Source organism: Pinus tabuliformis, chromosome 5_2 (assembly GCF_031772625.1).
Source record: "Pinus tabuliformis cultivar Carrire ecotype Pingquan chromosome 5_2, CPIR1, whole genome shotgun sequence".
Classification (NCBI taxonomy): domain Eukaryota; kingdom Viridiplantae; phylum Streptophyta; class Pinopsida; order Pinales; family Pinaceae; genus Pinus; species Pinus tabuliformis.
The window spans coordinates 817,667,649-817,692,514 of NC_142306.1; the positions used below are offsets into that span (position 1 = coordinate 817,667,649).

General features: G+C 35.3%; 1 protein-coding gene across 2 annotated transcripts in view; it reads left to right on the forward strand.

Annotated features, from left to right (window-relative positions):
• LOC149161813 (sodium/calcium exchanger NCL1-like) overlaps positions 1 to 24,866 on the forward strand; it is a 146,762-nt gene that overhangs the window by 71,780 nt on the left and 50,116 nt on the right. For both annotated transcript variants that reach the window (XM_089437056.1, XM_089437055.1), the window contains exon 3: positions 23,654 to 23,835. In XM_089437056.1, coding sequence (XP_089293182.1) covers positions 23,654 to 23,835 — 182 coding nt within the window. The remainder of the gene's footprint in view (positions 1 to 23,653; positions 23,836 to 24,866) is intronic.

Genomic DNA, 24,866 nt, shown 5'->3' on the forward strand with positions numbered 1-24,866 from the left:
ATGAACGATATTCTTAATTCATAGCTACGTCCCAATCTAGATGGCCTGAAGCTTCTACAAAGGTGTAAGGATCATAATTTGCTGAAGCTTGAGCCAGTAAAGAAGAGGCTTTATCGAACTGAGAACGTGTACGTCGCTGATCTGTAGGATCACGTGCAAGAGCACCTGTTGCATCTCGAGTAGCACTGACCCATTTTGGAAGCTGAGGAGCTGAAGGAGGATCCCGAGAAGGTGGGGGAGGATTGTCATCCTTGATGTCATCATCCGAAGAAGAAATGTTTTCAGAAGTAGAAGGGATAGAGAGAGGTGGCACATCTGCCGAACTAGGCTCGTAGGCTGATATAGTTTGAACAAACTTTACATATTTTCTAATGGTAACACTTTTGGATTTAGGTGGAAAAAGTCTATATCTTTTGAAATCTTTAGAGTATCCAACAAAAATACATTTTTCACTCTTAGGTTCTAAGGATTTATGTTCTCCTCGGGAATATGGGCCCATGCTTCACTTCCAAAAACACGAAAGTGACTTACATCTGGTTTAATTGAGCTCCATGCTCCTTCTAGAGTGATATTCTTTAAAACCTTAGTATGAGTGCGATTTACTATGTAATTTGCACAGTTAATTGCTTCTGCCCAAAAATTAAGACTAAGCCCTTTAGATTGAAGCATACAATTAGCCATTTCCTTTAAGGTGCTATTCTTCCTTTCAGCTACACCATTTTGTTGTGGAGTATATGGAACAATATGTTGCAATTGAATTCCATGCTTAGTGCAAAATTTGATGAATTTGTTGTTAACATATTCTCCACCATTATCAAATCTTAGCTTAAGAATTTGATGTCTAGATTGTTTCTCAACAAAGGCCTTAAAGGGCAAGAACATGTTAAAGACTTCACTCTTTAGTCTTAAGAAGTATACCCAAGTGTGTTCGGAGAAATCATCAATGAAAGTTAAGAAATACTTGTAGCCAGAGAATGAAACAACTAGAAGTGGACCACATAAATCACTGTGCACAAGCTGTAAAGGGGCTGAGGCAGCTAAGAAGCACGTTTTTCAAAACTATCCCGATAATGTTTTCCGAGTACACATCCGGAACAAACACCATCTCTACAAGATACCATAGGAAGCCCTGTCACCATATTTTTCTTAGATTTTCAAGGGAGCGATAGTTTAAGTGACCAAATCGCTAATGCCAAAGTTTGCTCACTTCATCATTATGAGAAGCAAATACCGAGGGAAAAGTTAATGACCCAAAGTTGTTAAACTTATACAACCTTGTAGAATCATCAACAATGGCAGCCTACAAGATACCATAGGAAGCCCTGTCACCATATTTTCTTTACATAGATTTTCAAGGGAGCGATAGTTTAAGTGACCAAATCGCTAATGCCAAAGTTTGCTCACTTCATCATTATGAGAAGCAAATACCGAGGGAAAAGTTAATGACCCAAAGTTGTTAAACTTATACAACCTTGTAGAATCATCAACAATTGCAGTGGCTAAAATCTGTCTATGATCTCTTAGGTCCTTAATTACGATATCATGAGGTTTAAATTCACTGGTTTTACATTCACCTCAATGAGTTATCTGATATACAGATAGAAGGTTGCAGGATAAGGTAGGAACACATAATACATCATTAAATTGACCATTGTCTAGATGAATAGGTCCAGTCCCTACAACACTAAGAAATCTATCGTCACCAACATATATATTTTTGGTGTTACAATCATTTAAAGAAGAAAACATGGCTTTGTTTTTTGGCTATGTGATAAGAAGCTCCAGAATCAATGAGCCACTCATGAGAATGAGAAGAAGAAGATGCATTTAGTGCATAACCAGACCGAGATGCTTGAAAACCACATGTAGAAAGTGCTATTCGAAAGCGCGTCAATTGTTGCAAGGGAAGAGCAGCATCATAGACGAAAGATTAGAAAAGCACTTGAAATTATCAAACATCCTCATAATCTGAACAAAGACAATGGTATGGAGATTAGTGGGAGCTGGCTTCCCTTGATCAGAGAAATCAAAGATCACCGACACTTCCCAGGTATAGCAATCAGTAGGTAAGGTATCCCTCTCCTATTCTTATATCAAGTAGTTAGTAACCCTTTTTTAACAATAATAATAATAATAATAATAATAATTAACATTTCAATACAACATTTACAATAATTACAATAATTACTATTATCATGAACTATTATTAAAAAAAAAAAAAAAAACATAATAATGGGTACTATTTTAATTATTAATATTAATTATTAATTATGATGTTGTAATATTAATTATCAAGTATTAATATTAATTATTGTTAATTAATTATTAAGTGGTTATTAATTAAGTATTATTAATAATTTTTATTAACATTATTAATCTTTATTAACATTAATAATATTGATTTATTAACATTATTGATATTTATTATTTTAATATATTAATTAATTTATATAGCAATTAATTAATATATTAATTTTTTTTTTTTTTTTCAAGCTGTGGTTCACAGTGACTGAGTGGCCGCTACATCCACGGGAAAATATCGGGGCAGATCCACCCAAAGGGATATGCCCGTCGGCCAATCTTAACAGGCCTAACCCCGAGATCGTCGAGGAGATTTGACCCCGTGACCTCCCAAACTGGGAAAGTGCTTTAGCAACGGGAACTCGACCATTTGAGCTATCCCTTGGGGCTTTATATATTAATTATTATTAATACTAATATAATTTCAAATAAAATTTTAAATAATTTTAAATATTAATACAATATACTAATTTTTCTATTCATTAAATACTAATATATAAATAAACATTTGACATACAAAATAAAATATAGACAAAATTGCTAAGATCCTAAGGAAGAAAAACATAATCACGCAATTCTCAACACCTGGAACTATTAGGCAAGGTATGAGGTCTGTAAAAGATGATATTGATAAACATCAACTTAAAGGAGTCTATAAAATAGATTGTTCATGTGGAAAAAGCTACATTGGTGAAACAGGTCGCTCCCTGCAGACAAGACTCAAGGAACATGGAGCTGATATTAGGAATGAAAGATCTCGTACTTCAGCCTTGGCAGAGCACTCCTCAAAAACTAAACACCATATCTGCTTGGAAAGCGCCTCAATTTTCGCAAGGGAAGAGCAGCATCATAGACGAAAGATTAGAGAAGCACTTGAAATTATCAAACATCCTCATAATCTGAACAAAGACAATGGTATGGAGATTAGTGGGAGCTGGCTTCCTTTGATCAGAGAAATCAAAGATCACCAACACTTCCTAGGTATAGCAATCAGTAGGTAAGGTATCCCTCTCCTATTCTTATATTTAGTAGTTAGTAACCCTTTTTTAATAATAATAAATAATAATAATAATAATTAACATTTAAATACAACATTTACAATAATTACAATAAGAGCTATTACTATTATCATGAACTATTATTAAAATTTTATTTAAAAAAAAAAACATATAATGGGTACTATTTTAATTATTAATTATGATGTCGTAATATTAATTAATAGTAATTATCAAGTATTAATATTAATTACTGTTAATTAATTATTAAGTCGTTATTAATTAAGTATTATTAATAATTTTTATTAACATTATTAATATTTATTAACATTAATAATATTGATTTATTAACATTATTAATATTTATTATATTAACATTATTAATATTTATTATTTTAAAATTTAATATATTAATTAATTTATATAACAATTAATTAATATATTAATTATTATTAATACTAATATAATTTCAAATAAAATTTTAAATATTAATACAATATACTAATTTTTCTATTCATTAAATACTAATATATAAATAAACATTTGACATACAAAATAAAATACATTAATAATATTGAGTTATTAACATTATTAATAATATTGATTTATTAACATTATTAACATTTATTAATACTAATTATTTTAATATATTAATTAATTTATATAGCAATTAATTAATATATTAATTATTATTATTATTAATACTAATATAATTTCAAATAAAATTTCAAATAATTTTAAATATTAATACAATATACTAATTTTTCTATTCATTAAATACTAATATATATTAAAAATAAATAATCATTTCACATACAAAATAAAATAAATAATATTATATTAACATATATTAAATATTTAATGATTATTATTAGCATTAAGGTTAAGGATTTTATTAATAATAATTTAAATTAATATATTAACTCATCAGTAAAAATTAATATATTAAACTCAGCAGTAAAAATAAAAATAATTCAAAAATCTACAATTAAATATTAAAAATCAAGCCGACATTCAGCTGATCCTTAAATCTATTTCCTCATAACTATTTATTTCCTTCAAATTAACTCTTCTTATATAATCATTCATAAGTCCTGATGATGGATCCCAGTTGGGATTTGAAACGTTGACAGAAAAATGGTTCATACTGTGGATTCTCCGGTAACTGAGTCAAAAGATATAAAACACAGATCTCTTAAATCCAGAATCCTTCCTTTCTATTTTTGATTTGCTCAGATCGCATAGAGTTGCAGGGCAAAGAGCATATGCAGAAATGAAAGGTATGGATCCGGTAATAAAAAACAGAGAGATAAATAAATCGAAATAAATAGAGAGATAAATAACCAAAACTGCAAGTAAACACTATATACCTCCAGATTTTAGAAATAAGGTAGCTAGGGCTACTGGAAACCTTTTTGTGTGAAACGAAAGGGGTTCCTCACTGGAACAGATGCTCCTAACACAATAGAGCAGTCCTCTCGGCCTGAAAGCAGTCATAAATAGTAGATCTAGGAAACGACAGTCGGATGTAGTTGTATTGGCTTCGGATTTGGATCACCAATGGATGCGGCCCTGAAATAGCTTGATACCATGTAAGAATTTATAGGGTAAGTTCTTCACATAGAACATCAAAGGACACCGCTCACAAACATATCACAGATCAATACCCTCAAAGAGGGAAACAATACACGGCCTGAACCAACGCGGCCACTTCAGGCAATTTATTAATGTAAAAGAAAGAAAATTTACTTAAGCTTCTCTCTTGAATCCTAACAAGATCAAGGGACAAGAATATTTTGGTATGGATGAAGCACTCAACTAGCCGGGATCAAGTCAACTTTGTGCAACTTCTTGGACCTAACAGTTTTTCACTTGGAGAGGAATCTAGATCTCTCATTTTTTTCTATAAATTGAGCTTGTTGACCACTATGTGTCAACGACCCATAGCAGTACACCCCCTTTTTTCGCAAAAGGGATAGCGCCTGATCGACGTGTTCCTGCCATCTAGCTATCATCGTTAGCCTAAGGATCATCTTATAATGTAAACCCAATCTGCATGTGTATAATGTAAATAATCTCAGCAGATCCGTGTCGTGTATGTAATCACCTAGGTAAACCTAGTTTTTTGGTAACGATCTACATTCCGGGAGGTTTTTTGTCTCACCGATCCATTCTCGGATGGTCGGCAGAGTTTTCCTTCAGCCTACCCCAAAGCCGGAATGGATTTTGTCACTGGAATCTTAGGGGAGTCCTAGTGTTCTAGATCGAGTCTATGTAAAAGTGATTTGGGAATATTCCTAACTATTTGGTTAGGTTATTTTATTACAAATTGTTTGATTTGCTAGATTATATTTGTGTCACAGAACTGGGTAGTCTATGAGGGTCTTTTGCAAATGGGTTTTCCCCCTTGAGATGTAAAAATGTAAAAAATCATGATGTAAAGTGTCTTGAGGGTTAGAAAAATAATTTATCCCCTCATAGGTCCTAGGTCCTAGGTAAATTTAAGTTTTCCAGAGGTAAAATTCGTGGATCCTTTAAAAAATTAAATCTTAATAGGTCCAGGGACTAAGGTTAATTGATTATTTTGCTAAATTTTATACCTTGGGTCCCTCGTGTTAAGTCAAAGTCAAAATTTTGAGGAAATACATGCAAAATTTTAATTTTTGAATTTATTAAAATGCATTTAATTGAAAAATTCGAAATTTCCTCAATATTTAAAATTTCGACGGATGAGATTAAAAGAAATTTTGATCCTCATTAATGGTCGAGATCACTTTGACAAGGATCACTCGAAATAGCCGTTGGAAGATTTATTTTTAAATAGGAGGTCATTTGTCAGTTAGTATCATCTGATCTTTTGATCGTGTACTAAGCAAAAAACTCTCTCTTGTAATCTTTTTATGAGCAATAAAGAAAGACTTTGGGGTAAAATTTCTGTTGGGGTTATTCTTCATGGAAATGCTGTAAGATGTATTATTTTCTTGCGTAATTTCTTTTTTGCCATTAATAATAGCTTCTGAAGAGCGATTTGAGTATAGGTATCTTGCTTAGTCGCTGGGGTTTGAATGATACTTTAAGTTTTGAATATAATAGTAGGTATCTCTATTAGACCTGAATTTTATCATTGTTTTCTCGCTCTATGTTGACGGCTGAATTGAGTTTTGCAGGAAAATCCTTGATTATTAGATCAATGGGCGTTCGGGGAAGTTCTCGGCTGAACCAGCCAACTCCCGATCTGTGTTTTCTGAAGAGCCCAGTTTGAATTTGATCCCGGGCTTATCATAAGATATTTTTATGGGTGATGCATGAAGGGTTTTGAGCTTAGTACCTCCTCTAAAATTCAAAAAATTTAATTTTTTTTATGCTAAATCGTTAGATCTTTTCTCTTGAGAGCCTCAGATCATCAGATCTGGGAGCAGAGTCGGACTCAAACTCCCCAGATCTGATAGATCTGCCATTTATGTACATAGATCTATAATTATTTTCAGTTTTCTGACTTGGTTTTTTTGGGTCATTGTATATATCGTTTGGGTGTGTTTTTTTTGTTGCATTGCAACTACAGATCTGAAGTTGAAAGCTATGCAGAGTTAAGATTTAGGCCTTGGAGGGTAAGATCTGGAACTTTGGAAGTCCATCAACATCATTTTTTGTAGGGAATTTATTTAATTTCAGATCTGAAAATTTCATAAGAGTTTTAAAGAAATCTGAAGCAGAGCGATTTAAAAATTTAATTAAGATTTTTGGAAATTTTTTTAGAGGTTCTGTTGGAAGTTCTGGGCCACCATTTTGCAGGTTGATTGCCTTCCTGGGGTTTCCTGAGCAGAAAAATTTCGAATTTGTTTTTTTTTGCTGTTGTTTTCTGGAGAATGTCGAAATTATTTTTACTGTTTGAGTTTGGGTTTTAAATTTTTAAGATCTAAAAAGAAAGCTCTGCTGTCTTTCTGCGTTTTTCTCTCTCATTTCCCTTAACCTCACTGTCGTTTCTCTACAGCAGCCCACAACCATCACCGTCCAACTCCCTGCTCGCAGTCCCTATTTCTTCACGCTGCATTTCTTTCTGCCCGTCGAATTTTCCCTTGCTGCTGCCATAGCTATGCACCTCCTACCTGTAGCTTCTCCGTCCTTTTCCCGCAGTCTTCAATCACAGTGACAGTTTTGGGCGTTTCTATTGATTGTCACTTTAGTCACATATTCAAAATCGTTCTGGATAACTTGTTTTATTGATGGTTAATTCAAATATCGAAGGCACTAGGCTATAATTGTTTTTATCCTGTGGTCGTGTCTTGTTTACGTTGGCACTTAATCTATTTATCTGAATTAATCAGGATTCATTCATCAAGTTGTCTGTCATTAAAATCTCCTGGAGTCTGTTCTTCACAGGCTATCCTCATCCATTTACTTAGGGACTACCCCCCTTGAGTTGTCTAGGAGAGCGTCTAAACGGAGTAAGGATTTAAGAGTGACAACCCTTACTCTGAGCGTTGTCGCGTTGCTTAGACACTCTGTGCGACAACAGAGCTCAAGGCTACTCATTGTAACACATTGTAATCAAGCTCTTGACTAGTGAAGCTCTGCTGAAATTTGTAATTTTTCCTATAATAATAAAAGAAAAGTCTTTCAGGTTCATTCATGGTAGTGTTTCTCTTTTTTCATCTGTGGTAATGTATTCTGAATAATGCTCTTAATGCCCTACTGGATTTAAATTGATATATTGTATTTCACTTGCTAGTTGTGGACCAACTATTTACACATGTATCTTGTATTAGATTTTGGGTTAGAGAAAATATTTTAAATTTAATAAGTCTAGTAGGTATCTCTAGATTTGTTCTTTCAGTTTTGCTAATTGCCTCCTGTGATTTAACAATTGTGTTTCAAGTGTGTAGAGATCAATCACTTTTAGATCTTGGGCGTGAGGAAAAGTCTTTTGTTGGACCAACCAATTTCGAAGGCAGAGATTGAAGAACCTACTTTGTCTCTCCCCAAAGATTTATCTAACGAGTGCTGCAAAATCTTCGTTGTCATTGCTTGGAAAAAACTTATTAATCTTCATTTATTCTCTTATCATTGTGCCATATATTGATAGATATGCTAATATAGATTTGCTATTTGCTAATCTTGGAATCAAGTTGTACTCATATGACATTGATTTTGCGTTTGAAGATTTGTAAATATTTTTTTTCGAATATTTTCTAACCCTTGAATTCATAGTTTTTACTATATATTTGTTGGGTCTTTTTTATTGAGGTTTTGCTATAGATCAAAAGAGAAAAATCGAGATTTGACTTAATTTCTTTGCAGGTTGATCCCATAATTTTTTTGAAGGAAAATCAATTTTTTTTCTGAAACCATTTCTTCCTTGTCGGTCGACTAGGGTTGTGAAGCAAAAATCAAAATTTCGAAGGGTCGTTAGTCATTCCGCTTTGTCCTTGAGGCCGCAAGGGTTTGGACGCCTCTAAATTAAATTCTTTCAAAGGGTTTTCAAATTTAATTTTATTTGCAAAATTTTTGAGGGTTTCAATTAGGGCCCATTTTCTTTTATAGACTGAGAAATTGTTTTTAGAGAGGCCACTAGTTTGGAGGGCCTTCTCTCATTGTTTAAAAGCGTTCAATATCATTTTGTGGCTCCAAATTTTTTTTGCATTATTTTTCTGAGGACCACATTCGTTGTTCTCCTTTTTTGTGAGGGCTGCAGAGGTTTGAGGGTTTTATTTCTTGGCTTTTATTTCAATATTCATTAACCCTTGTTTCTGCAGTGATAATATATTTTTTTGGCAGGTGTTTATCATCGATTTTGGGCTAGGAATCAAATTTTTAGAAGGTCACAAGCATTGGCATCATTTTTTGGCTAGGCCACAAGGCCTTTTCTCTTGCCCTGTTTCCAATATACTAATCCTCACTGTTTTACAAAGAATTAAATCAAAATTTGAAGGATTTTCTCATAAAATTTTGGTAGGGAATTTCTTATTTGTGGCTTGTAATTTTGAGCAACGCTGCAGGCTTATTTGGAGGTCCTTTTCCTCCTTGCTGTGAACCTAGAAAGGCAAATTCTTTCTGCCTATGTGAGAGCATTTGGAGCTTGAGTGTTTAATCAAATTGATAAAGGCCCAAAGTCTCTAAACCTTAAGAAAATTTCCCTTAAACTTTCTAATAAAATTTAAACAAAAAATTAAGCTATTCTCTGAGATAGCCATGACCATCTAAGTAATTCTTTTTTTCCTCTAGGCCAAAAGGCTATTTGTCCCTGGTGCAAAATTTTTGGACGTTAACATTGTTGTTTTGCAGGAGGATTCAAAAGGATTTCAAGCAGAGATCACATCATCCTAAAATTTTAATTCCATATTCTGTAAGGCCGCGAACAAAAGGAGCTTGTCTCCTTCATTTGTCAGATCTCATTCAGTTGGAACAATTGTAATTTTGACTTGGTGATTTATTGAAGAATCAATTAACTTCAGGAAATTTCCTTGTATTTCACTATGCAACTTTTGTAATTTTCCTCATTTATTGGACTAAGGTTTGAGGAGGATTATTGTTGTAAAGAATCTATCACTTGTAAAACCCTCTTCAAGGTTTATAGGACCGTTCTCATTGACAAAGGGTTTTTATTTATCATTGGAATTTCATTAATTAAACTGAGCGTGTTTCATAAAGGAGCTTAGAACTCTGTTCCATGGTATCCCTTCTCCTTATTTGAAAGGGACGAGCTTCTAACCTTTCTAACTCACTAACTTCAATTAGTTCTGACTACTAACTGGTTTCTTGCATCTTCTCATCTTGCCTATTGCTATTGGTTACTTGATCTATTATGTGAATGAGTATTTGATGTATTGATCTCTCTTGCATTCTTTTGATTAAGTGACTTTTCTAATTTTCACTGTTAGCAATCTCATTTGCCATATTTTAATTATCTTGTGCTCTTAAAGTTGTCTATCGTTTGTAATTGAGGCATTTGAGTTCATTTTTTAAACATTGTTATCTTGTCATCTCTTGTTACATTGAGTAATCATTACATGCTTCATTGGTTATTTATGTAAGTTGAGCTAATCTTGTTTTAAGTGTTTATCATTATCTTGTGGATTAGTATCTCTTTCTTTGGAGCATCTCTGGTTATAATTTCATCTCATTGAAACACTTCATTAACATATTATCTTGCATATTAGAGCTACATCTGCATTTTTAAAATCTACCTCCAAGCATAAGTCTGGCTGAATAGAAAGATAGGACAACCTTCTCCAATTTTCAATTCAAGAGCTCGACCCTTGCTCAAAGGTTAAAATAGGTGACCTTGCAGTTCTCCCTTGTAGGAACGGAGGCACTTGAGTCGGTAGAAGTCTTGGGTAGGTATCGTCAATGAGGCCTTAGTCTCCTTCCCCAACACTTCTTTTTACAACCTTGTTTTAGACTAATTTTTGACGATTGAGGAGAAGGCCTTCACCTTAATTAGGCCATTTAATTAAAATTTACCAACATTCTTGCATCTCACATAGTTTAGTCTTGCATTCATTCTAACATCATCTCATTTTGCATCAAGTTGAATTGTGAGCATTTTATCTTACTTGCAATATTACATTACTACTCTTGTACTTGTCATTTAATTTCCTTGCTCATTTTCCTTTGATATTGTCATATTTTATTTGAGCATCTCTTTGAAGTAGAAGTAGAAGTTTCTTTTACCTTGCAAGTTATTTCTTTTTGTTCATATTTCAATATTGTATCATCTTTTGCTTTCTTGTACTAACACTTTCTTGCAGCAATGCCTATCTTGTAACTTGAAAATGATCTTTGTGCAAGTATTAAAATTCGTATTTGAGCGTTGTTATTAAGGCACTGGTCTCAATTTGTTTATCTTGCTATTGCCATATTGAATCTAATTAGAAGCCATCTTGTTAACATACACATTTCTCATTAATAATTTCACTTGCTAATTAACCTTAAATCAAATTATCTGGAGAGGTGGTTGCCTTGACCTTAGTCTCCTAGACTTGTTTTAGCAAGTTTTCCATCCTTTAGGGACTAACCCCCTTAGCTTGTCTAATATAGAGCTTAAATGGAGTTAGTAGGGAATAGGTGACAACCCTTGCTCTAAGCGTTGCGCCATAAGATTTATAGCTTGTGGGGTTGGAAACTTTTCGCACACTTAGGTGACAACAAACCCTATAATTTGTCCTTGCAATTTTTACTTAATCTAATGTTGATTTTCAATTGGCCATAAATTCTAATCCAGGACGAGTTTTTCTAAGCAGGATATACCTTTGGAAAGGTATCGACAAGCTCTACGCAACCATGCTATTTTTAGGATCTTTTGAGCACCATAACTTCATAAAAAACGTGAATAACTTAAAGTACCGATATCTTCATGAAATGAGACCTTGCGAAATGTCTAGCTATCATTTTGCTTCACAAAGAGGTCTTGCTGCTTTTTTGATCATCAAGGATGACCCTATTGTTGTTGTCCCATACATCCCCTTTGAAATCACTGACAACACTATGTGCAACAATTGGTTGTATATTTAAGGCTCTCATGTGTGCTATGTCTCTTATTGTTTCCCTAGTAGGGCTTAGTTTTGGTGTGCTGTGCGGATTTTAAGAATACGTATGGTCTAAGTATGGTGGAGAGAGGGCTTTTTGATTGGTGGTTCCATGGGATGTGTGCACCATGTTGAAGGATGAGGGAGGCCTTGGTCTAATTGGTGTGGCCACACAAGGAAGTATTCTTATGCCCTAGTGGGTGGTGTAATAGGTCTTGTTTTTCCATCAACTAATGGCATCTCAACATTCAAGTAGAGTTTGTAGGGCCGTCAATTTGTTTGATAATATCTTGTTGGCCCATTTGTTTAAGGTTTTGGAGTTAGTCTGTTATGAAACCAACTCACAAAAATATAGAAAACATAGATCAATGCCTTAGAATTCAACCTCTTCGAGGGGGCAATCTCCTTTACATTACACAAATGAACAATTCTTGGATGATACAAATGACAAGACGTCCTTTCTATATATAGGAGTCTAAGGGGTCATAAAATAATCAGAGCCGACATAACAATAATAATGTAAGGGCACAATAATAACAATAGTGGGCTACTATGGGGCACAATAATAACAATATGGGGACTATACAGGCACAACAATATAATAAGGGGTTGTACTAATAACAATAAGGGGTTACACTAGTAGTATAGGGACCTAACATGCCCCTCTCCTTCAAAAAGTGTTGTCGTCAACGCTTGAGTAGTTCTTGATGCTTCTGTATAAATTCTTGTCCTCCCATGTGGAATCTTTAGTGGGGGTGTTCTTCCACTTGATGAGATACTCTGAAATTGATCTATTTCGTAGCTTTCGATTTCTCGGTTCTGTGACTGCTTCAGGTTCCAATATGATTTTTCCTTCCTTGTCAAGTTCTCGCAATACTGTTTGAACTGGGATCTTCTGCAATTTTTGAATGAGTTCCCACTCCTTTGGGCATATGGATATATGTAAGGCCTGATGTTTGGAGGAACACTTCGTGGAATCAAATGAATAGCATGATCATGATCACGAATAGGTGGGAGGCCTTTGGGAGTCTCAAATACCTTGGAATGATTGTCCAAAACGTTTTGGAGATATGGAGAAATACATGATTTCGATGTGGGATCCTCTAGTGAACATAATTATGCAATTACACCCCGTTGTTCTTTATTTAGAAGCTTTGTCATGCTGTTAGAGTTGATTATATTTCCAGGTTTTACTTTGATACCCCTCAATTCAACTTCCTTTCCTTTCCAAAAATATTTCAAGAAATGTTCTTGAAAATTAAAAGTTATCGTACCCAAAGATTGTAGCCATTGGACTCCTAGTAAAACATCAGCACCACCCATTGGAATGGAAAGCATTGGGCTATTCAATACATATTCTCGCATGGCTAACTTGATATTATGGCACTTTCCAGAGCAATTTATGGTTCCTCCACTTGCAACCATCACTTGACACTCCGGTGCTCGATATAGGAAGCAATTCAATTCCTTGGCTATCTTACAATCAGTAAAATTATGGGTACTGCCTAAATCAATCAACACTCTTACCTTTTTCTTCTTGATATGTCCTTCTATCTTGATAGTTTGAGGAGTGGTAATTTCTTCCAATGCATTACAAGATATGGTCAGATTGATTTCTTGAGACTCGATGTGATCTTTCAATTCTTGAACATTTTTCTTCTTGATATGTCCTTCTATATTGATAGTTTGAATGGTAATTCCGTCCAATGCATTACAAGATATGGTCGAATTCATTTATTCTTTCTTGATGTGATCTTTCACTTCTTGAACCTTTTTCTTCTTGATATGTCCTTCTATCTTGAGAGTTTTAGGAGTGGTATTTCTTTTCAATGCTTTACAAGATATGGTCAGATTCATTTCTTCTTTCTCTGGTGTTGATTCCTGGTGTATATACTCTTCTTTTAACGTTTCTTGATCCTTTTCTTCCTCCTTTCCACAATCAATGTAAAATAATTTCTTCTCAGCAAACTTATGACTTTTAATGTATTTGTTATCACAATTGTAACAAAGCCCTTTTTCTCTTTTTTTCTTCCAATTGTTGTGGTGCAACCCTTGTAGGTTGTGGAAGGCTAGGAGAAACAACACTTCCATCTTTATAGTTTTGACGGGTAGACTTTCTTGTTGCCATAATTTTGCTTTCCACTTTGTAACAAAACCCTTTTTCTCTTTTTTCTTCCAATTGTTGTGGTGTTGCTCTTTGTATCCTCATAATGTGCTATCATTTCCTCCGTGACCACGTAACAAGTTGTTTACGAGAACAATGCCCTTTATACCATAAAAATCGATTCTGTTCTAAATATGAAGATGAAATACATACCTTTTGTAACATTGGTACACCATGTAGATCAAAATATTGCTCCATCTGTAGTATTCAATTTACTGGATCCTCTACATCAAACTTCCTCATGTTGCCTCTTCTCGATTTCGGGAGCTCGATCTTGAAATCACTGTAACTATGTACTTTCAGATCTCAAAGTTCTGAAATTGTCTCCTGCAGTAGCCCTTTGAGTCCTCTTTCTAACCCCGCAAGTCTAATTAGAATTTGATTCTCCAAGAAAGTGTTATGCCCAATCTCCTAAGATGACCTGATTATATAATGCTTCAGTAGAGCGAACTTGTATGACATGCCACATGTCACTTTTTCAACCTTCGGATCTGAAAACTAATATACATAAAACTACAGGCTGTCCTCTTTCTGAAACTTCTTACGAAATTTCAATCTGATGCTCAAAACCAAAGTTATGACGCTTTTCCCAAGGTCACTTGTTTAGGATGTAATTCGTGAGTCTGCACAAACCCTAACTTCCTCAGATCATATATCCGAAAATATAGCGAGACAAGATCTGAAATTCGGACTCGAGATTCAGAACTATTTCTTCTCAAATGGGTTTTTTCTTTAGCTTCTGAAACTTCGTAGCGAAAATACCACGATGACCCGTTTTAGATAAAATTTTGGAGCTTGCAAAAACCCTAACTTCCTCATATCATATATCCGAAAATATAGCGAGACAAGATCTGAAATTCGGATGTGCAGTTTAGCAAGATTTTTTCTCAAATGGGTTTTTTTTTTAGCTTTTGAAACGTCGCATAAAAAACGTTATAGCGAAAATACCACAATGACCTGTTTGGAGCAGCAAAACCCTAGAATCCAAAGCTCTGATACCAAATGTTATGAAACCAGTTCACAAAAGATAGAAAACATAGATCAACGCCTTAGAATTCTGCCTCTTCGAGAGGGCAACCTCCTTTACATTACACAAATGAACAATTCTTGGATGATACAAATGACAAGACGCCCTTTCTATATATAGGAGTCTAAGGGGTCATAATATAATCAGAGCCGACATAACAATAATAATGTAAGGGCACAATAATAACAATAGTGGGCTTCTATGGGGCACAATAATAACAATATGGGGACTACATGGACACAACAATATAATAAGGGGTTGTACTAATAACAATAAGGGGTTACACCATAGTTTTAAAATTCGGCCGTTTCGAAACCGAAACAGCCGAGTTGATCCGTTTCGTTGCCCTCAGAAGTGACTCGGTAGAAGAAACGGTTCGTTTGGCCGAGTTAGCCATGACTCGGCCAACTCGGCTGTTTCCATACTGACTCGGCCGAGTCACAAACAGCGGCCCTTAACCTAGTAAAACAACGATTTAACAAATTTTTAATGATTTTTTAAGGTGTTTGCTGATTGTTTTGGACTCCAATGTGTTTTATGAATTAGTTAAATGTTATTTGGGGTCCATTTCCCCTCCCAAACCCTATTTAACACACTCAAATGCTCTGTACTATTGATATGCTATTCAAATTTCATGGTAATGTTAAATTCTTAAAGTAAAAGTGACATTCTCCTTAATCTTCATTTTCATCCTTTTACTTAAATTTTTAACATTACCATGAAATGACTCAAGATGTTTGAGAGTGGTTTCAGCCTCATTGGATTTCATATGGAGAAAGTAGCATTTTAGATTTCATTCAAAATCCAGCAGACTTATCAGTTTTTCAGGATTTCAGGATTGAAGGACTGCAATGTTTCCATTGAATTTTGTCATGTGTTAGGGTATGGAACTCGTATTTAATCAAGAGCACCAATCCCTCTATGTACCTTGATGTTAGTGACATTGGTTGTCGAACTCCTCTGGGATTCGCTCCCAAACCAGGAGCTTCTGAAAATGTCGCTCCCGCTCCCGTTTTCGCTCTCGCTCCCCACTTTCGCTCTCGCTCCCCACTTTCGCTCTTGCTCCCAAGTAACACTGAGCCAAATGATGTTGGCAACTCTAGCAGTAGCCACTAGCAAGTAGTACTGGTCACAGACTTTTGTTGTAGAGGCCATTTATAGCCTCCTTGGTTATGTGTTTTTGTTTTGATCTCTATATCATCATCGTGTATGTATTGGACAATGCACTGGGTGCCATTTTGATATAATGGATATATTCATGAGCCTACTTTGATCATATGTTGTCTTCTATCTATATTCTAATGCTGTGTGTTTGGAAACATGAATGAAAATCTTTAAAAGTATGTGTTTTTATAAAAAATAAATATTTAATGTATTTTTTACAACGACCGAGTCATTGAAATCGAGCCGGTCGAGTCGATACGGAGTCGGAGTCGGAGTCGGAGGCGGAGTCGACCCTTGGCCGAGTCGGAGTCGAAGTCGGAGTTTTAAAACTATGGGTTACACTAGTAGTATAGGGACCTAACATAGTCATCTTTAGGAGTGTTAGAATTCCATGCACCCTAGGTTTGGTCTATGATCTAGCTAGAAAACATAAACACACTGAAAGTGCTTAACTTCAAACTTTTGCACAACAAAAATTACACCAACAATCAAATCACTGTATTATACACAACATTTATGCCTAAAACTTGTTTCTTACAATTCCATTAATAAGAAAACTCACAGGGCTTCCGTACCAAGGATAATGGCCCTTTATATCCTACTAAAATGCCAAATACAAAGTCAAATCCTTTTGACCAAATACCTAGGGCCGAGGCTTTGTCCTCTAAGCCTTTCTTGCCCAAATAAGATATCCACAACACCCAAATTACACAGTTGTAACAAACACTAATATGCTTACTTGGCAGGTTGTTTTGACCTTGTTGTAGCCCTCAACCAACCTCCTTGTAACCTTGGTCTGCGCCCTTAGTTCCTTGGCTTTCTCCTTTAGCCTTTTGCCAGTCCTTAGCACACTTAGCCTTCTTCCTTTTAGCTTTGGCCCTTTTGCTATCCCTTGGTTAGCTTGTTTTGGGATACAACCTGCCCTAACAAGCCTCCCTTAGCCCTCCTAGGCCTAAGCCCCCCTGACACATCAATCTATACCCTAAGACCTATTTAGTCCCCCTACCAACACTAATCAGGCATGTCGCTAGCCTTCTTTCGGCTTGTTTTAGCCTTGTCTAGATACCCTTTAGCCTAAAACTTTCCTTTTAGGCCAACGAATGCTAAATTAGGCACTCAAACCACTTAGATGCACCAACGGTCTCCTGTTCGAAGCTTCCCTTAGGGTCTGTCGCTATCTTTCCTTTGACCAGATCACACACAGGTCTAAACGGACTTCTCTTCTATCCCAACGACCGCCTCAAACATTGGTATGTCCACAAACTTTAAACTCAACCAACCATGCTCCAAACTTCCTCTCTCCTATGACCCGTTTTGCTGCCCACGACAAGATCACTTTTAGCCTCTCATAAAAAGATTAATCCTTATGCTTCTTTTTTTCTAGCCTCTCCATTGGCTACTTTATTTAGACCTGTCCTTAGGTCTCTTAGGAAGGCCCATGTCCTTCAAGAACCCTCCAACACAACCTCAACATTAAATTTGAATTTCTTTGGGTTCAAAGCTTAAGTTGCATTGAAATGGATACGGGAACGGATACAGATACAGGGTTTGAAACGGATACGACAAATTTTCAAAAAATCTAGATATGATACGGCAGGAAACGACACATAATAAATAAATAAATAATATATATATATATATATATATATATATATATATATATATATATAAAATAAAAATTTCATATTACCATTCATATTTTAGAATCTAGATTAGATATAAAGACTAAAAATACATAATCAATTATCATCTATGATCTACCATGATTCATCATCAATTCAACATAAACATTGTCATCATCATTAACGATTATGATAACATTCATGATTCAAGTTTTTGTTTCAAATTTCAAACATCAAGTTATCAACATGACAAGTTATACGAACACCATCATTACCAAAATTACCAATGCATACTAATTACTACATAGTACAAAGTACAAAATGAACTGTGACTGGCAGTCTACTATCATTATTCATAATTCATATGGTTGTTCAAAAGTTTAAAAGTTAAAACACCATCATAAATTACATTTACATATCATCAAATATGTCTTCATTCATGCCACTATAAGGTTCCACATCCTCTCTAAAAGTGGGACTGGGAACATCGCTGCCATGTCCACTTGAAGATCCACTTATTGGTGACTCCGCATCAAACAAATTCATATGAGACATGGCATTCAATGTCATATCCAAGTCAGTCAACTCTGGTTCAATGTCCCATAATTTGGTGGGCCCAAATTTGTATTCATCTCTCTTGTGTGACAGAGGGAGAAGGTTTGAATGAACATACACTAGTTCCTCAGCCTTCTTAGATCCCAATCTGTTTTGCCTCACTAAATGGATGAAGCCGTATGTACTCCAATTCCTTTCTACTGAAGAGGAACTAGCGACCTGTGACAAGATCTTGATGGCCAATTTTTGGATATGTGGAAGTGTCCCACCATAGAAGTTCCACCACTCAATTGGACTTAATCTGGTCTTGTCTCGCATACACTCAATATCACAACCCCAACTCTCTGATCCTACAAAATGAGAAAACTGTGCGCGAATCCGAAGCCCAATTTCAGGATCTACAAAAAGCTTTCTAAAAGCATTTTTAAATCCTTCTGTGATTTTTGGGTCTTTGTTTGGTGCGGTTCTTTTTGGATCACGTAGCAACTCTGCAACATAATATTTTGGATTCACTGCGTAGGCTAAAAGGTGCAATGGGGTGGTCATCTTGTTCCACCTTTTGGTCAATATATCTTTTACTTTTTTGTAAAAGAATTCATCCGGGTCATTCTCCTTGGCATTTATACCCAACCTTATCTTCTCTATCATGGAATCAATGCCCTCATACACCTCTCCCAAATTAGGCATATCTGTGTCAAACATACGGAGCAAATACACAATTGGCTTAGTAAATGCCAAGAGGTACTCCACCCTATGCCACCATTTATCATCAACAACCAACTGTTTCATTGCTTGTGCTCTATCAGATTGGGATTGATTCCATTGATTCCATTGATTGTAATGCATCTTTCCCCTACATAAGCCTTGTTAAGACTATTATGATGTGAGAAGCAATTAGAGTCTTGGCAACCTATAGGTGCCAAATTGCTAATGTTTCAAATTTCAACAAATTAAAAATCATAATTTGATTGAATAACTATTATGATTCACGAATCATGACATTTGAGAATCCAATTTAGATATTTGAATTTAGAGTCAGAAATTAGAATTTATGAAATATTTAATAAACTTTAAAGTATAGGTACCTTAAGGAGCTCCAACTTAGCAAATTCCTTGTAGATGCCTTGGGACATGTGGTGGTTTGTGATAAAGGTTTGAATTTCTTTTGCCTCTTCAAAAATAACTCGAATCCATTCAATTTGCTTCCCCATCTTGCTCAACATGAGGTTCAATGAATGTACATTACAAGGGGTCCAAAAGATGTGCTGTTATTTGCCTTCAATAATTAGGCCCGCTGCTCTACACACTGTTGCATTGCCATTACCTGAACAAAATTTTCAGGCCCCACCAGTTCAATTGCTTCAATCAAGCTGTTAGCAATGAATTGAGAATCTTTCATCTGCCCCTCACAATCCACTACCTTAAAAAACATTGCCCCGTGTGGGCTCCGAGCAATCACATTGATCAAAGGCCTATTTCTTTGATCTTTCCATCCATCAGAAATGATGGACACCCCTGAAATGAGCCATGAATCACGAATGGGGCCTAATTTAGCCTCCAAATCTAACTTTTCAGCACTCAACAATGTGGTGCGTACCTTCTCATATCCAGGGCTCTTGTACCCTCTTGGGGCTTTATTCACTGTTTTAACCATCTTTGCCCAGCAAGGAGATCACACAAGGTTAAAGGGAAGACCATTTGCATAAATGCATTGGGCTATAACTACATCTTCTATCTCTCAAGCATCATTATTAAAACTCTTTTCAAGTGGTCCCAAATTTGACCGCTTTGAACAAAAAATTCCATGAGAATGAAGTGGAGGCTTTGATGAAGATGCTCCCAACCTTGTTGGGTGTTTTAAATGGGAGGTAGGATTTGCTTCATTTGCTTTAGCATTTGCCTCGCCTTCTTCTCTCTGATATTTTGCAAGTTTTGCCTGCCTTAAACCATTTCCATCTGTCCCATTCTCTTTAGGTGGGCCACTGCATATTCGAACCCCTTTGCCTCTTAATCCAAGCAAATGTGCTTTAACCCGTGCGTATGATCCCTTATACTCCTTTTTACACTCACTGCAACCCCATGCCAATGATCCACCTCCTTGGATCTTCCCAACAGTAGTTACATATTTTCAAAGTGGTGACTTTGGATCAACTTTAGGGGTTGATTCAATTTCATGTGCCACTTCCTCCCTCATGAATCGCTGAACTTGAAGTTGCCATGAATGATGATGATGATGTTGTAAATGAAACTGAAAAAGAAAATTGACAAATATCATATATGTATTTCAAAAGTTCAAAACAAGTTACAATTTACAAACTTAAAATTTAAAAAAATTAAAATATGTATCCCAGTCTTTAGATCCCAAGAAAACCCTAGTAAGACTGAACAGCAAACCAAAACCTAGTGAACATGGACATCACAAACCCTATAATGAGGAAGATGGGTGTCAATTCTCATAAATATAACCCAAACCAAGTGAACAACCAAGTTTGCTAGTTGGTGTCAAAGGTTAGTTAAGTGGTTTGGGTAATTTTCTAAAGTTTATAAAGATTTTAAACATTGATCAAGTGTTGGGTTCTCTGTATTCCAGCTACAAACATGATCAAGTTACTTTCTGGGATTAGCTTACAACTGCAACAACTTTCTCCTTTATGGATTTGATCATCAGTTTTTTTAACATAGTTTAACATTAACAAATATTTAGCATTAAATTTTAGCCTTCTTTGTTGTGTATGTATTTCTGTTTCACTGTATAGAATTCAAGTTTCAACAGATGCATAAAACCCTATAAAGTGTGAAGAAATGAGAAGATGTTGGTAAAAATTCAGATCTGCTATTGTAATTGATTGCTCAAGTTCCTCTTGCCTTTATTATTCTTCATTATAGAATGGTATTATGGTACAGTTCAAATTTTAAAATATTTAATCCTATGATTAGCCATCTATTTTTAATGGAATTGTCGAAATGCATTTGTTGTTAAGGTTGATAGCTAAATGGTTTTATTATGTTTTTTCCTTCTTGTGGACTTTAAGTGATCTTGTCTATAGTTTAATTGCATTCTTAAGTGCATACAACTATTCTTATGGGTACTGTCCATATGATGAGGTGGCCTTATGACTAGTGATGGAAAGGCAAGCAGGTAGAACCTATTTAGTATTAACACATTTTAAAACAGTAAACTTAAAACAATGAAGTTCACTGACCTCTCGATGTCTGGCGATGAAAACAGTTGAACACCCGTAAATTTTAAAAGTCTCAAACCCAAACCACAGCGGCGATCAACACTCTCGGCAACTTCCACGATAACGCTTCACGATAATGGCAGCAACAGGCAGCAACTCTCCGCGGCCATAAGTCTCGACTCTCAACTGGCAAATGCAACTCTCAACGGCAAATGGCAAATGTAACCCTTTCTCATGGCGGCGACAAGTCTCTGCAGCGTCCAAATGCAAATGAAATGATAAACGATAATGCTTCACTCCACTTTTAAGTTTTAGGTTAACGTAAAGGGTAAATGAGCATAGTTTTAAGTTGAAACAAACCAATTCAACGGTTCCCGGTGGGCAAATGTGGCCATTCTGCAGAAAATGCTTTTTTCCATCAAAAACGTTTCACGATTTTAGAAAAAAATTTCATGATTTTCGAAAAACATTTTAAATTTTTTTAAATATGTTTCAAAATTTCGTAAAATGTTTTCATTTTTTTTAAATGGCAAGTTTTTTCGACAAAAACACCTTGAAAACCGCTGTGGAAAAAACTTACTGTTTCCAGAAAAAAAATGGCAAAAAAATGTTTTTCCGGTGTTTCGTTTGCGGATCGGATCTGAAACGGAAAAACAGCGTTTTGGGGTTGGAGGTAGCTGTTTCCAGCAACTTAGGTTCAAAGCCCACTCACTTTGGGTCCGAAACCCCTAACTTGTGTGCAAAGCCCACACACTCACCCTTTGTGGATGATTCTGTCTCACAAGCGTAGCACCAAGGGCATGTGACAGTACCTCCCAATGCTGCCCTATCTCAAGAAGTAGCATATAGTCATCTTCACAAGCTATTGGCATTGGGAGGTCAATAACATGATGGGTTTTAGCTTGTCATTCTATTTGGAGTTGGAGGGTTCAATGTTCTTGAGTTGTGAAGTTGCCTTGTTATCAAAAGCCCATGGGCTAATTAGGAAGGGTATTTTTTTCAGGGATGATATGTGGATTTTGTCTTCCCCCTTGGAAGGAGTGGTGTTCTCTTACTTAAGGATATGGTCTTCCCCTTGATCAACTTTTGAATATTGAGTTGAAAGGCCTTATTCTATAGTCTTAAGTTGTTTAAAATGAATATTGGATGCCTAGGTTGTTTTGGAGGGATTGAGGTCAGATTCTTGGTTGGTTGCTTCTTTAGTATGCCTCCTAAAACTGCACTTGATGCTTTATTCAAGGCACTCATTATCTCTAGTGCTTAATGCAGGTATGGTGTCCAAATATCTACAAGATATATGGGTGCAAAGACTTGATAGTGTTTGGCTGGTTTGGCTTTGTTATACGATGAAAGTGTTTTCTTGGTTAGTAGGCTTCCATCCAAGGCAATGCTAGCCAAGGTTGGACCCTTTGATGGCTTTTGTCTTGTTTTCCATTTCTTGGAGTTTGTGAAGCATATTTTCTCGAAGTTTCAGTTTGGCAATTATTGTTGGAGTTGTCTTCCTAATTAGTGTTTAATGTTGTTTTATGGCCAGAATCATTGGCATTTTTCCTTGTTTGGAGATAATTGCTTCTTGGATCGTACTACATTCTTTGGGATATGGAACTACCTGCAAATCTTCACTATATTTCTCCCTTGTAAAATCAATGTTAGCTTGTTTTTGATCGGGAAACTAGCTCTTTGTCTGCCTTTTTTTCTATTTGGAGGGATGAGTTATGCCATTAGCTCTTAGCTATGGGGTGCTTTGTTGATCAAGAATGTTCACTCTTTGAATCCATCAGAGTATTTTGATTTCATTTCAGTGCTAGTAGCTTTGAGGAAGAGTTTATGATGATCATTGTATATATCCTTCCACTTCTGGTATTGCTTTTTGTAAATATTTTTTTGTAGTATAAGAAGTATTTTTCAAAAAAAAAAAAAAAAATCTCAATTCTATTAGAATTTAAGTTATGATGGAGTATATCATTGCTTACAAAATTTGTAAAAGGTAATTTCAAATCTTAATATTTCTCATTCAAGCGATGTCATGTAATGGTTTGGAATACAAAAATAGTTAAAATAGAAAAATAAAAGAAAGTCATCAGTCATTGGTGTTTAAGTTTGGTTTTATTTTTGCAGGTTCAGGTATTACTACGGATAGAACAACTACTAAGGCGGCGCAAATTATGGTGGTGTCACTCATACCTTTTATTATTGTAGAGATCCCTCAAGCTATTGACTCAACTTCGGCTAAACGAATAGGGGTTTTGGTAGGATGTATTGCTGCAATTATATGCTTACTATCATATTGTATATATCAGGTAATCCAATATCAACATTACTAGTTTCCTAATAATTTTTCTACACCCTTATCTTACATTGATTAGTGGTTTCTTGATAATTTTCAACACTCTTTTTTCAAATTAATCTTGTTAGCTTATGAAGTAATTGATTAATCTTTGAATCCAAATTTGTGGTCCATTTTTTTTCTTCTTTTTCTAATATCTAAACTGAAAATATTTTTAGAAAAATGTTCATATATGATTTTAATTTAAAGATGTTATTAGTAGCTACAAGCATCTTTGTTAATTGGACCTAGCTTGGCTAGTTGGGAGGAATGATTGTTATCCTCCCCATGCGGTTCTATTCTCGCTAGTGACATGTTGGTCTGGGGTTGAGCGTTGATGAATTTTGTTTACCTTGGGTACCATCCTTGAAATGAGGGGAAGTGCCTAGGGGTTTGTTAGGAAATCTCGGGTCAGATGTGTCTAACTCGAGTGGTTGGGAGTGTTATCCTCCCCACCTAGATTCAATTCCTGCAAGTGAATTGTTGAGCTCTTAATGAGTGTATTGTTGTAGTCAACGATCGGAGAACCAAACTAGTCATTGAATTCATCAACCCCAAAAATGTGAACTGAACTCGAATTGGGAAAAGACTAGACCCAAAAACTACTCAACCAAAAAATACATAAAATATTCAAATTTTGAAAAGAAACATATATATGCTTATGCATCCATATGAATTCAAAGTTTCAAACCATTTATAAAAGATGCAAAGTTTGTCATAAATAGAGCAAGAGTCCGTATAACTTGTTGTAGCATAGAACCATTTTTGAGTTTTCTTAGTGTGCACCAATTTTATTTTTGAGTTTTATTATACCCGAGAGTTCTATTTCTTTGAAGTAAAGTTGTGAAATTTTAAAGTTTGGTGTGCTTTGGTGCTTTCCACAACAAAATAAAACATTGCCAACTTTGTGTCATGCATCGTAAGTGATGCAGATCAATGACTGTAAATAATTTCATTCCTCAGTGGAGGGGGATGGGGGGTCCAAAATAAAACCCAAGTGGTATA